The sequence below is a fragment of the Euprymna scolopes genome, chromosome 37 (assembly GCF_053919585.1).
Source record: "Euprymna scolopes isolate OS-2025 chromosome 37, ASM5391958v1, whole genome shotgun sequence".
Taxonomy (NCBI): domain Eukaryota; kingdom Metazoa; phylum Mollusca; class Cephalopoda; order Sepiida; family Sepiolidae; genus Euprymna; species Euprymna scolopes.
Genome location: NC_136518.1, coordinates 78422931 through 78437116, shown reverse-complemented (window position 1 = coordinate 78437116; position 14186 = coordinate 78422931). Strand labels below are relative to the sequence as shown.

Below are 14186 nucleotides of genomic sequence, written 5' to 3'. Positions count from 1 at the left end.
TGCGCGTGCATGGTCCCCTTCTGGTGCTGCATGTGAGATGACGCCACAAAAATAGTGAAGAAATGACGAATGTGAGAAATGTGAAGGGCCAACGTTGCCTTCATAATTTCGCCAAATTTCAGAAAAATCTAATGGATGGGGCAAAAGTTATGGGGTAAAAAATGTAATTTTTTGCAATTTTGGGGCATTTGTGACCACTTTTGAGCTTCTGGGAATGCCAAATCCCAGTGAAAATAGACAAATGGTGCAGTTTCACGCTTTAAGACATGTATATTTGAATTCAGCGCCGTGGAAAAGCACTATATATATACATACATATCACGTTTTTGAGTAATATGAAAAAAAGAGCTCCTTTTGTTTGTTTTTTTTGTTTCTTTTAACCCTAAAAGTCCCAGAGGGATGCAAAGCAGAATTTGGCCAGGGTCACCCATACTGAGTTTATATTAAGAACAATGGCCTCCACATTTTGGCCTAGTTTCTGGAAAATCTAATGGATGAATCAAACGCTATGGGGCAAAAAGTGTCATTTTTGGTGATTTGGGGGCATTTTTTTTTTTTTTTTTACCTCTTTTGAGCCCCTTGGGAAACAACGGGAATTTTTTAACAAAAAATTTTTTACTGTGCACTGCATATCTACTTAATGAAATAAAATTTGTGGCAAAATTTCAGGAAAAACTAATGGACGATTATCTGGCAATCGTCCGGACTAACGGACGCACGGGGCGCCACAGAAAACATAGGTCCCTCTCCGATAAATCGGGGAGGGGGAGGGGGAACCAAAAATGTTTAGTATAAACTGTCTTTTCTTTTTATCTGTTTTTTTCGTTAATTTTTTCAGTCAAAGGGAAGGAATTCTAATATTACATCCTTTTTCTTATAGAGTTATCTCCCACATTTATTTAATTATATACTAGCATTATATCCTTCTTTATTGTTTTTGTTTGTTTGTTTTTTTGTTTTTTGTTTTCTCCAACATTGCCGATCACAAAATGATCTTTGGGTAAAATAATGAATTATGTTTCAAAGTGTGTTTTGGTTTTGACTCGTTTAGTTTGACTTGTTCCGACTGGGCAAGTTGACCTTCTAGACTAACCCAAAGCAAGATCCGTTTCAAAGACAAAGGGAAATAATTCTTCCTGTCTTTGCTTTTGTGCGTTTAAAAATACAAATGTAAAATTTTGGGGGCATTTATTATAGTATAAATAACAAAACGAAAAGTGGCAAGAAAAAAAAAAAAAAAAAAAAATGGGGGAAAAATACAAAACAAATAAATGTTACCAAAGGCAAGATAAGTTACTCTTCTACTTAACTGTCAGTGTCATTGATATGGGTTATTACAAGTATTTTATTAACTTTTTTACTTTTTGAGTGATTATCGGGACTACCAAAGATGACCGATTCATGTCAGCCAATTTGTTCTTGTTCTAACATGACACAAGACACTACTTACATTTCGAAGTAAACAAACCTTTTAAAATATGTGAAAACACACAAAAAAAAAAAAAAAAATTATCCAGAAGAGTAACTTATCTTGCCTTTGGTAACATTTATTTGTTTCTTGATTACCTTTTCGTTTTGTTGTCTATACTAATAAATATCCAACTTTTCATTTTTTTTTTTTATAAAATTATAAACACTTTTTGGTACTTATAATGAATATTTCATTTTATTTTACTTCCCAAAACCCAAAGAATAATCCAGCAAGCTATGATAGACATTCAACTTAAACAACCATGTAAGTCGACTTAAAGTGCTCTTGTATGCATGCGTAAATATACATTTATACTTTAAAGTCGGTTCATTTTTAACTACTTCTTATCCGTCTGACGATGGCTCAAATGGTAATGTCTAAAGCTGGAGCACTAAAGGTTTTGGTTTCAATTTTAACTGATGGCACTGAAATCATACTTTTTTTTTTTTTTTACTTTTGCAATCATTACTATATATTGGGTACAATATAATAACCAATAGAAAATTGGCGCTATAATAATAAATACGAAATCTGCATAAAATCAAATATCATATTTAAGTGTATTATATGACTGGGCAATGCTAGTCGGCCTGCTTATATATGAAACACAACTGTCATACCCACGATAGAGTTTATGTTAGATTACAGATTTTTGCACAAAATCTCTAAATGGCAGATATATTGGCGAAACATAATCAGCTACTGTTCTCATCTTGAGTATGATTTTCACAATGTTTCAGTCGATGTAACCTCCGACCTTCTTCAGGTGTATCTTGTCGAATTTGGGAATATTTCTGTCAAACTCTGAAATTTAAACGGAATTTTGAGCAAAGCCCTTTATTTACTTCATGGGGGGGGAGTTTGCATGCTCTTGTTCCGTCAGCCATGACTGGATAGAAATAATTTGCAATTACATTTTGCGGTCGCCCACACTGAGGATTGAACCTTCAACCTTCAGGAGAATATCACTTTTTACAATTGGATTTTCTAAGTACTCTAACCACTGTGCCACGGGTCCTTGTGGAAAATTCTGAATTTTAGGAGCCTTAAACCTACTTTTTATTTCTAGTTGTAAATATAACCATTTATTACTAATTATTACTATATATTAATGTATATCTATCTCTATACTTATTGCTTGTATATATGAATGTTTTTACTTATTACTTGTATATATTATCTATTGTTTATAATTACTGGTTCCCATATCGTATTAAATTCTATACTAGGTTTACTTAGCAGCTGGTTATTCCCCAGCATATGTGCTGCTTCTTTCAGTCGCCTTACTCTCCACCATTCCTCTCTGTCTATAATTTTTACTTCATCCCATAATGGTAGATGGTTTCCTTTTTCCTTCCAAACATGGTCAGCTATACCTGATTTTTCAATCTCTCAACGTACTACGACTTTTCGATGTTCTCCTAACCATACTTTTAGTGGACAATATGATTCACCTTTGTATAGTTTTTCATATTTACATAGGATTTCATATACACAGTTCTTAGTCATGATTTTTTTCTGTAGGGGGCTTGACTCTCACAAGCTGTTTCCGGAGAGTTAAATCAGTCTTGATTACTGTCCTGATGTCATATGGATTACATATTCATTGAAGTTTTTCAGACAAGCCCTTCATATATCGTATATAAACTGTGGTGAGTTTCTGAGTGGTGCATTTTGTCTAAGATTGAAGGTTACATCGACTGAAACGTTGTGAAAATGACACGCAAGATGAGAACAGTAGTCAAATGAATCTAAATAATACGAATAAACAATCCACATCTAAAAAATTCAGAAACGTCAAATCAGCTTGTAGATTTAGATTTAATAACCACAAATATCAGATTAAAAAAACACCTTTCAAATAGTAGAGTAAACCATTTTCTATGAATAAAGAAAAAAATAGTTTTGAATTAAACGCCTTCTTTGATTATAAATTGTTGAAAACCAGGAAGAGCAGCAGACCAAGTTGTATCTTTATTCCTGTCAAAGAAAAGAAAAAGAAAAATTAAAAAATTTAGTAAAATCTTTAAACATAGCAAACATTGTAGATTTATCTTTGGGTCTAGTACGTTTTAGAGTGGCCGATTCGGTGTCACCGTTTCAGTTTGGCCAATCCAGTGCAACTGATTTGGCATGTGGCTGATTCGGGTGGGTGGGGGTGGAGGGGTGATTCGGCATCAAATTAGCACTTTAAAGTTTTTTTTATATTTTTAAAATTAATTCAGTAAACGAATATATTTTTATCTTTAAATAATATTGAAATAAAAATTATTAAAAAATTTTTTTTAATTTGATTAAAAAAAAAAAAGAACTTAAAAATAACCATGTTTATTTAAAACAAAACAAAAAAAAAATCAACATTTAATTATCAATAATGAGATTATATTTTCATATTAATTTTCTTAATTAAAAAAAATTAAAAATATTTTAAAGTTTTTTTTTAATTAAAAAAAACTTTAAAATATTTTTAATTTTTTAATCTTTAAAACATTAATTTAAAAAAAATTAACCAAAAAGAGTTTTGACAAAAACATGATTTTTTCCTTAAAAAACCGATAATATGATATGAAATATTAAAAACCTTCAAACCATGTTTATTAAAAATACAAGACAAAGACACGCAACAACATTCATATTGTTTTTCTTAATTTTAAACAAAGACCTTTTTTTTTTTACAAAGGAGTCACCACTTATCAAGGCTCGGAGGCCACTCAAGGATAAGGGTTAAAGAGTGTACAGTAGTCAATGGGACAATATCGTAGTAATCGTTGGTAGTGGAAATTTGGTAAATTAGATCATTTAAGGGGATGGCTCATCAAGAACTTGTTTACATTGGACTTGAAATTGTAGTCAACTGAAAAGCAGGAAAATGGAAGAGAGTTTTACAGGTAGGCAGTTCTAAGAAAGAAGCTTTGTTCATGGAATCTACGTTTAGGTTTAGGCACAGATAAAGAGTAGGGGAAATTATTGAGAGTGATTTCAGTTAGATGAGTGTTTTTTGTGAAAGTTTGGCGAGAAGGAACCATATACTGGAGCTCAGACGAGCACTTGCCATGAAAATAACAATAAAGCAGAGACAGGCTTGCAACATCTCTTCTGTGAGAAAAAAGGGATCCCCACTAGGTAATGAAGTTTATTTTTAACTCTGTTAAGACAGGCTAAGGTCTTTCTAGCAGCTCCTGCGCAAATGTGGCAACATTACTCAAACCTTGGACGTACTTGGCTCTTATATAGGTAGAGAATTGCATTAGCAAGATGAGAACAGTAGTCCAATGAATCTAAATAATCTACTGAAACATTCTTGGCAATGGATTTCATGTACAGGTTCCATTTCAGATCAGGAATAAAGGTCAGACCCAGAAGCTTGTCAAAACATGGAGTCTCCCTAAGACAAGAGCTATTCATTTCAATTGATGCCAGACAGGGATCAGAGCATTGATAATGTAAAGATAAAAACTTGGTTTTAGATGCATTAAAATTAACCATCCCCCTCTTTCCCCATTGTACCACGTGCTCAAAACCAGAAGAGAGAGAATCAGAGAGAACTTGGTCATTTACAGCCTTTGAAGTGTTGCCATAAATGGTAGTCATCAGCATAAATATCTATGAATGATAAAATGTAATTTGAAAGATCATTGATGTAGATCAGGAAGAGAGTTGGGCCCAAGATGAACCCCCATAAGGACTCATTAATACTGTGAGCTTCTGATTTCTACCCATCAACCACAACACTTATGAACCTATCAGAGAGAAATGATTTTATGATTGAGAAGACATTTTCAGCTATATCATAGCTGGAGATCTTGGGGAGTAGACCTTTATGCCATACCCTATCAAAGGCCTTTGATATGCCAAGAGCAATTGCCCTAGAAAGAAAGCCTCTGCCGAGAGATTTGCTAATCCTATAAGAGATAACCATTAGCACATCTGCTATAGATCTAGCAGACTGGAAACCATATTGCATGTCACTAAGGAGGTTATTTTTGCTGAGATTTTGTACTATATATAACAGAGATTCCAGCAACTTACTCATGATGCACAGAAGACTTATTGGTCTGTACTGAGAGAGAGATGAGCGAACACCTGAATTCTTTAATACAGGGCTTCCAGGATGTTGGAAAGCAATTCTCCTTAAGAACACACTTAAACAGCTTTGTAAGTATGGGCGCTAGTTCTAGTTGAAGCTTTTTCAGCACTATGATAGGAATGCCATCAGTTGCTTTACTGGAATCAAGATTTTTGATTAGCTTGGAAACATCATGCACAGATATTTGTATGTCGCATAGCGTGTTTTCAGTCACAGGAGGAAATACGGAGGGTTGGCAGCACTGATTGCATAGGGTAGAATTAGCTGCAAAGAGTTTGGCTTTGCCCGATGCTAGCAAGATTACCTCAGGTCCGTTGATGATGGTTGGGATAGAGCACACACTTCTGTTCAGGACCCTGTGTGCTATTTGTCAAAACTGGTGGGAATCAAGCTGCTGCTCAGCTACTGGACTGAGCATACGAATCTCTTGCATTCTTTATTACTCTTTTACAGTGGTTGCTGGCAGTCCTGAAAGCAGCTTTAGTCTCCCTTTTCAGTCTTTTCATCCCTCTTGATCCCATCACAAGCATTTTCTGTAGTACAAATCAAGGCTGATACCAGTATTTGGGGAGAGGGGGGGGTAGGCGATGATAGTGGTGTGATATCTTATTATTATTTCTGAATTTTTGAGATGAGGATCGATTATTCATCTTATTTGGACTACTGTTCTCATCTTGAGTGTTATTTTGACAACATTTCGGTCGATGTAACCTCATACCTTCTTCAGGTATATCATGTCAAACTCGGGTATTTTCTGTCAAATTTGTGAATCTTTCTGTTGACCTTGCAAATCTGCACGAAATAATAAAAAAGTGTTTCGTTCTGTTCAAAATTCTGTGCAGATTCCCAAGTTCGACAAAATACACCTGAAGAAGGTCGGAGGTTAAATCGACCGAAACATTGTGAAAATAACAATCAAGATGAGCATAGTAGTCAGAAGAACCGAAATAATACGGATTATAAGGATTATTTACCTGAAGATATGGTCAAGCGATTGCCTCTAGATGGATTGGAACGCAGTATAGTTTCAAACTTTGTATAAGTCCGTGCATAAGTACCAAAATGCACACAGTTTTTCTGAAAAAGAAAAATTATCAGTGACATTAAAAAAAAAAAAAATATTGAGAATCAGTGAAAATTGTTCTTTTATCTATCTCTATATCTAGTCGGGCTCCTTGCCCGGACTGATGTAACTCTCTCTCCAGGCTTCTGTCTTCCATCAGCTGCCTCAGATCTTCAAGAGCACAGATATGGCAGGTAGATTGCTATAAAGTTGCTGCTCTAGGGAATGATCTTGCCAAGATATATCAAATACTGTTCATAGCATACGTGTATACATGCCGTCTAGCTTTTTTCCAATCTTTTGGTGAGTATTCAAGTTGTAGCATGGTAAAGAAGGACAGACTCCACCACTGCTCTGAAGAACTGCCTTTTCAGTCTGTCAGTTAACCTTGAAGTCCATATTGACCGCAGCTTATCCAACATCAATGGTTAAGGTTACAAAAAAAGCTGGAAGTCACATTTTTAGTAATAACTTCAGTTCTGTTCATCATAGAGATTTACTACTTGGCCAAATCAGATGCATCTTAAGGGATGTGCAAATAAGATTGTCAAAAAATACAACCTTCTAAAGAGAAAGTAACCAGAACACAATGAGGAGCTTTCCAAAGAGTCCTCAGAACAATAGCAGTAGCACTCTGCTACTGTACCCCAGCATGGTCTCGAAGCTAACACACAAAATCAATTGACAAAAAACTCTGAGAAACCATGCATATTACCTCAGGATGTCTGAAGTCAACCCCAACACAATGGCTACCAGTAGTAAGCTCAATCACACTACCCCACATAAGAAGGGAAGAGGCAACTCAAAAATTGATTCAAAACGTTGAGAAGGACACCAGGGGCTTACCAATCCAACAAATTTTAAAAGATGCCTCAGATACTTCAAGACTCAAGTACCAGAAGCCCTTCTATAACTCAAAAATTAAAAATTTTGACCAAGTTGAGACATAGAAGGAGGAATGGAGAAACAATACTCCCAAAGGAGGGGACATCATTGAAGACCCAACTTTGCACCTCCCAGCTTTTGCTACAAAGAGTAGGAAGAAATTGATAGCCGCAAACCGGATCAGAACAAAACACTGCAGGACTGCAGTAAAGAAACACAGGTGGAGACAAATAGACTCTCCAATTTGCCCAAAGTGCAAGGACACAGACCACCTGTATTGTCCAATCCTATATTGTCCAATCCTATATTGTCCAATCACTTGACTGGAAGGAGACTATGCGACAGCCCATCTAACTGAAGACAATTTCTCAGGTTGATTAAAAAATAGTGATATAGAAGTCTAACTTATATAATACTACTACTACTTGAACCAAGTTGTAGCCAATAAAGTCCCGCATCTTATATGACCATGATTTTTTTTTTTTACATTGACTTTGAAAAGTTTGGTCAAAGTCAAAACTTCCGCTTTTTCTAAATTTTATCCTTCTGATACTCTTTTTCGGTCCTGGATATGACCTAAAACTATATCCGATGGTGAGGCCCCACCTTGCGGGCCTTGGGAAGTGTGGAGCCACCCTTTTAATTGCCATTGCTCCCAGGTCCACTCTGACCCGGAGTGGTAGTACCTGTTAGGGTCCCAACTATGGGTTAAATAGAATCCGACTTAAAAAACAAGTATACTCCATTAAAAATCATTCCTCAAAATAACTAGATTCGGCATTAAATAACCTGAAAAAGGTTGATATGCCATAAAACAAAAACAACCAACCTGATACTCTTTTATAACGATGATGACCATACAAAATTTCAGCCCGATCAGACTCCATGGCAGGCATAACTTCACATACAGTGATGCCTCCATTCAGTCTCATGAGACAATGGCTACACCTTGTAAGGATAGCTGCACGTGTAATTGTGAGGCAAGGGTTGTGCAATCCCCAACCACAATTGTCCTAAATCAGCATCGCTTGTGTCCAGTAACAAGGAGAGGTCCAGGAAAATTGGAAACAATGCTGTGATAAGCGGAGAGCAAATACAGCACCTGGAAGTCCGAAATGGCCATCCATTTTAGTGCTGACCAGGTTCAACGTTGCTTAACTTCTGTGATCTGACAAGAATCAGTGTGTCAACATGATTATGTTGTACCTGCAAATGTCAAACTGTTAAGTTTTTGGGGTTAGGGTTAGTTATCGGAGAGTACTGCTGCTGGAATTCCTAAATTGTCACCCATTTTAGTACTGACAACGCTCAACATTGCTTAACTTTAGTGATTTACCGGGAACCGGTGTGTCAACATAATAATGCTGGGTATGCTTCATAATAAAAAAAAAAAATTCACCAGCTGCCACAAATGAAGACATGCATGCGAAACAAGCCATTTTCTGAATGCTTAGTTTATTACGTTTATATTAGGTTTAGCCATTTTTATTGTCGGTGATGAAAACGTATCAAAATGATAATAATCTACCCACATGGATTAAATAAAGCAGCTGAAGTAAGCAAATATTTTGTAAAAAAAATCTTAACACTTGATTGGATAAAAATCTTGATGTAATCATATTTCAGCCAATCAGAAGCACAAAAATATGTCTCCACAATATTTAAAAAAAAATTTAAAAAAAAAAAAAAAAGTTAGAGAGACTTTATAAATTTTTATGCTTATTCAATTCCAAAGCACCGTTAAGAAATTTTCAGTTTGTCTAAAAACTTTCGTAACATACTTTGCCGTGTTACTGGGAGCAACCGATTTGGTCTGCCTCAATTATTACTAATCTCACACGCGAGATGAAACCAATGCAAAGACAAAGTAATAAGTGAAAATAGTCTTCTGCTACCATTTCCTTATATTTTTTTTTTTTTAGAATTTGTATAAGATTCTAACCATTGACTTTTATTTTGGGGGTTATTATACCATCATCATTACCACCATCATCATCCTCATCATCATCGTCGTCATCATCAGTTTAATGCCTGTATTAAATGCTGGTACACGTCAGATGGCTTTTAAAAATTTAATTCAAAACTAATATACTTGTGGCATTGTGGCAAGGTCTTTGTTTATTCCTCTTTCTCTCAAGTCCATTTTCATCACTTCCTCCCATGTTTTCATTGGTCTTCGCCTCTGAACTGACCCTGCTTCCTCAACTGTTCTGCATTCAACCCAAGCTCTCACATCTATTCTTTCAATGTGACCAAACCAACCAGGTCTCCTGTTCTGTATACAGCTCTTTATACTGTGCAGATTGAATCTTCCTCTGAGGCCATCAGATTTGCCTTTAACCGTTCCAACCCTGCACCGCCGATATATCAGCCCTAGCAACATAGCTAAAAGACAATACAGTCGATATTTTGGCCTTATAATACGTTATCAAATAATTTTCAAAATTCCCTCTCATCTTTTTGGCTAATTGTTGCTTAATTATTGCTTAATTGGATCTTAATTGTCTAAAAGGCTTTAAGTCACAATACACATAACTGTTTACACCCATGGTGCAATGGTCTTTAAAATTTATTATTAAAATCTTGCTTAAAAAATTAACTGCCTGAAAACTGTTCAAAGACATACACCCAAGCAAATCTTCTTAAGTCACCATGTCATATTCTCAACACCTTGCTTCCCATTGAAGTTCTAACAGCTTGCTACCAATTTAGTAAATACATACAGAATTATTAATCATCTCTTCAACAACAATCCTTAAACACCATTTTTAATCTCTATGTGTCAGAAAACAGCACAGCTTCCATGACTTTTCATGCTCACAACTGCTGAAGTATAAACAAACTGCATAAGTGGTTTTGGCTGCAGAGAGACTGCATTGTTTAAAATTCTAATGCTTCCCAAAACTGCACCTGGCATTCCCCCTCCATGCACATACGTATCATAAATTGGGCAAGTGGACCCACTAGTATATAAAATTGTTAGTTGAGAACAACAGGAAATGAAAGGTCAGCCCAGGTCAATTTGATGAACCTGAGGTGAGGAGTGCTAGATTGTGGGTATTAATAGAAATATGGGTTAAAGAAAGAGTTAGAGAGAGAAGAAGAACACATAGCAGCATGGACATGTAAAATGATATGGACCGAAAAACTATGATGAAACATCTCTCTCTCTCTCTCTCTCTCTCTCTCTCTCTCTCTCTCTCTCTCTCTCTCTGTCTTCTTTATCCCTTCCCACTAGTCAGTGATTTGGGATGAAGATTAAGTTGAATATATCTACTCTGTCTTCCATCAGCTTTGTCTCAATTTAGTCCTTTTATAAAGAGTTTAGATTTCAAAACAGTAAGTCTCTTGTATGGAACAACAACAGAGAAGTTCTACAAGAACATGCAGTCACTAAAGTACGGATAACGATTTGTGAGCTTTGATGTTTCTGTAACGATTACGGCGACTCGGTATTCTGCATTCATGACACAAGGTTGAAATGTAACACACACATTTTTGATGAGTCACACCTATGCATTGTGCACTGCCATGAGAGAGAGCATATCTCTTATAAAAATTGTTAGAACATTTTATGTTTCTTTATAAAATAAAATAAAATATTAAATAATAATAACCAATAACATAATAAATAATTAATAATAAATAATAAAATTAAATAAAAAATTTTAATTACACCTGCGGAAACGCAGAGGCGGGACAGCTAGTTCAATATAAATTAAAAGTACAACATTAAAAACAAATGCACGCAACAGTTAGGCACCAAGCTAGAATTAAAAACAACTGAGATATTACTTACGTTTCTGCAGTAGTAGTCATCCTCAGTTTGACAATACTCAATATAACACGTGTAACGAACAGTGTCAGAATCTTGAAAGGGTTCAACTTTAAAACTGTTCGACTCAGATATCACCGGTTGTTCATTTATCTTCACAAATGGCAGGGTATTAAACTTTTGTTGTGAACATCTGAAAGTATAAGTTAATCATCTGGCATCAATTAAATATCTTTGAAATCTTTGATGTTGTGAGTTTGTCTCTGCTTTATCGTTATTTTCATGAAAAGTGTTCGACTGAGCTTCAATCTATGGTCCCCCCTCGCCAAACTTTCACAAGAAACACTAGACTAGCTGAAAACATTATCAATAATTTTCCCCACTCTTTATCTGTGCCTAAACCTAAACATAGATTCCATGATCAAAACTTATTTTTTAGAACTGCACGCCTGTGGAATTGTCTTCCGTTTTCCTGCTTTCCAGCTGTCTATAATATGGTTGTCTTCAAGTCCAACGTGAACAAGTTTCTGATGAGCCGTTCCACTTAAGTTAACAAATTTACCGAACTTCCATTACTATCGATTACTATATTGTCCTTTTGACTACTCTACACTCTTTAACTCTTATCCTTGAGTGGCCTATCGGCCTTGATAAGTAGTGACGCCTATGTAAAAAAAAAAAAAAAAAATCTATAAAGAGCCAGATAGTAGGTAACTTCAATAAGTTTCCAGACTTTTTTTCATAGGGGAATTTTTTATCGAGAGTACACTCATGAAACTCTAGTTACCTTCGAAGTAATCTCCTCCAGCTGCAATGCATTTGTTGTACCGTTCCAACAACTTTTGGAAGTCCTCTTGTGTGAGCGTGTCAATGACCCTTGTCACAGCGTCTTTCATTTTCTCTATTGTCTCATAACAACAGTCTCTAAGGTTTTCCTTGAGTTTAGGTAATAACCAAAAGTCAGAGGGAGGGTGATAAACTTTCTTGATGCCCATGACATCTTTCTGAGCACCCTTGGTACAAACTTTGCACAAATCTTCCGCATCTTCAGTTCCTTGTGAATAATTGTGTGTAAAGTTCTCACACTTATATCAAACAATGCACTTCATGTCTCTACAGACACACGACGGTCCTTATCTATGAAATTCTTTATTTGGCCAATCAATTCTAGTGTTCTAACTTTCTTATTCCTCCCACACCTCTCATCATTCCTCACAGACTTCTTGTTTTCCTTGAATCTCTTATGCCACTCAAAAAACTGATGCTCGATTCATGCAAGATGGTCTAAAAGCAGTCTGAAGCATTCCATAATTTTTGTGGCATTTTCTTCCAAGTTTAAAACAGAATTTTATTGCATATCATTCTTTTAAAGTGTCCTCACGTCCAGATTGCATTTTTGAAATTCACAATCAGGCTTTAGTAGTGTGTATTCCAATTTCTGCTGCAGCTGTTCATTTGAACCTGAAATCATAAAAAATTGGTCAGTCACCTCATAATGTGGTATAGAGATGGGGTCATATATCACGGGACTAACGACGGTGATGAGGGAGAGAAGACATTTATACATATTACAGTTCTGTGGATTCTTATAACATATTAGCGAGGAGAGAGGGTGATCAGTTCTTTTAACACAGGAGTGAGAAAATCATTACTTATGATGGAGGAGGGAGACACATTACTTAGGATGGGGGTTATACAAAGTTCATATTAAGATGATTAGAGCATTACCTTCAATTGTTGAATGACGACACGAAGACAACAGTTACAAAAATCGATGATGTTCTTTATTTCATTTGACTGGTCGAAATAATGATGACGTCAGAAATTCAAATTCGTTTCTACATGGTTAAATGTTCTCCCTTCGCTTCTAAAGGGACCCTCCTCTTATCATGTCAACTCTTTCCGACTGCCTTTGCTGACTGCTCGAACCTCTATGCCCAACTGCGACTCTCTAATCTGCTAATCCTAGCTCCTATTATTGAGAATTCCCTTTTTGCTAGGACGTCAGCTGTGTGGTTCTAAAACGTGACCAACTCACGTGGCGCAGCACACGTTCTCTAAACACACTTTTGACAACAAAGAATTCTCAACTAACTTATTTTTTAAATTCAGTTTTCATAAAAGAATGAACAATTAAAAATTCTTTTTACAATAAAAACAATAACTATTTCCAAAACAATAGTTAAATTCTAACATTCCAATTTCTGAATCTATTTTGAACCTTTTTTTTTTTTTTTTACATGGGGGTCACCACTTATCAAGGCCCGAATGCCACTCAAGGATAAGGGTTATTGCGTGTACAGTAATCAATGAGATAGTATTGTAGTAATCATTAGTATTGTGGGTTTTGATAAAGTGTCTTACTTAAGGGGGCGGTTTGTCAGGAGTTTTTTATGTTGGACTTGAAGACGTCCAAGTTGTAGTCAGGTGGGAAACAGGCAAGTGGCAGAGAGTTCCACTGGCGTGCAGTTCTAAGAAAGAAGCTTTGCTCATGGAATCTACATTTGGATTTAGGCACAGATAAAGAGTGGGGAAAATTATTGACAGTAGTTTCAGCTAGACGGGTGTTTTTCGTAAAAGATTGGCGAGAGGGGGGTACCAGAGATTGGAGCTCAGACGAGCACTTGCCATAACGATAAAACAAAGACAGGCTCACAGGTTCTATGGGAGAGAGGTTGCAGGGAAGAGAAAAGGTCATCCCCCACTAAACCACGAAATCTAATAGATTTTTTAAAAAATTTTGATCCCTGCCTAAAAGTAAAAGATTTTTGGTAGATGCAATTCCAAGCACTCATCCCTACTATTAATAATAATACCAGCTAGACTCTATACGAAATAATTCCATTGTAATTCCTCATGGTTTTAAATATACATTATTAAAATCTTGCAACTTCACTATATATGG

At 35.8% G+C, this 14186-nt stretch overlaps 1 protein-coding gene across 2 annotated transcripts in view; it reads right to left on the bottom strand.

Moving 5' to 3' along the window:
• Nucleotides 1-3273: 3273 nt before the first annotated feature.
• LOC145261239 (uncharacterized) overlaps nt 3274-14186 on the bottom strand; it is a 54170-nt gene continuing 43257 nt past the window's right edge. For both annotated transcript variants that reach the window (XM_080119614.1, XM_080119615.1), the window contains exons 8-10: nt 11306-11474; nt 6533-6635; nt 3274-3451 (exon numbers count right to left, since the gene is read on the bottom strand). In XM_080119614.1, coding sequence (XP_079975740.1) covers nt 3399-3451; nt 6533-6635; nt 11306-11474 — 325 coding nt within the window. In that variant the 3' untranslated portion in view covers nt 3274-3398. The remainder of the gene's footprint in view (nt 3452-6532; nt 6636-11305; nt 11475-14186) is intronic.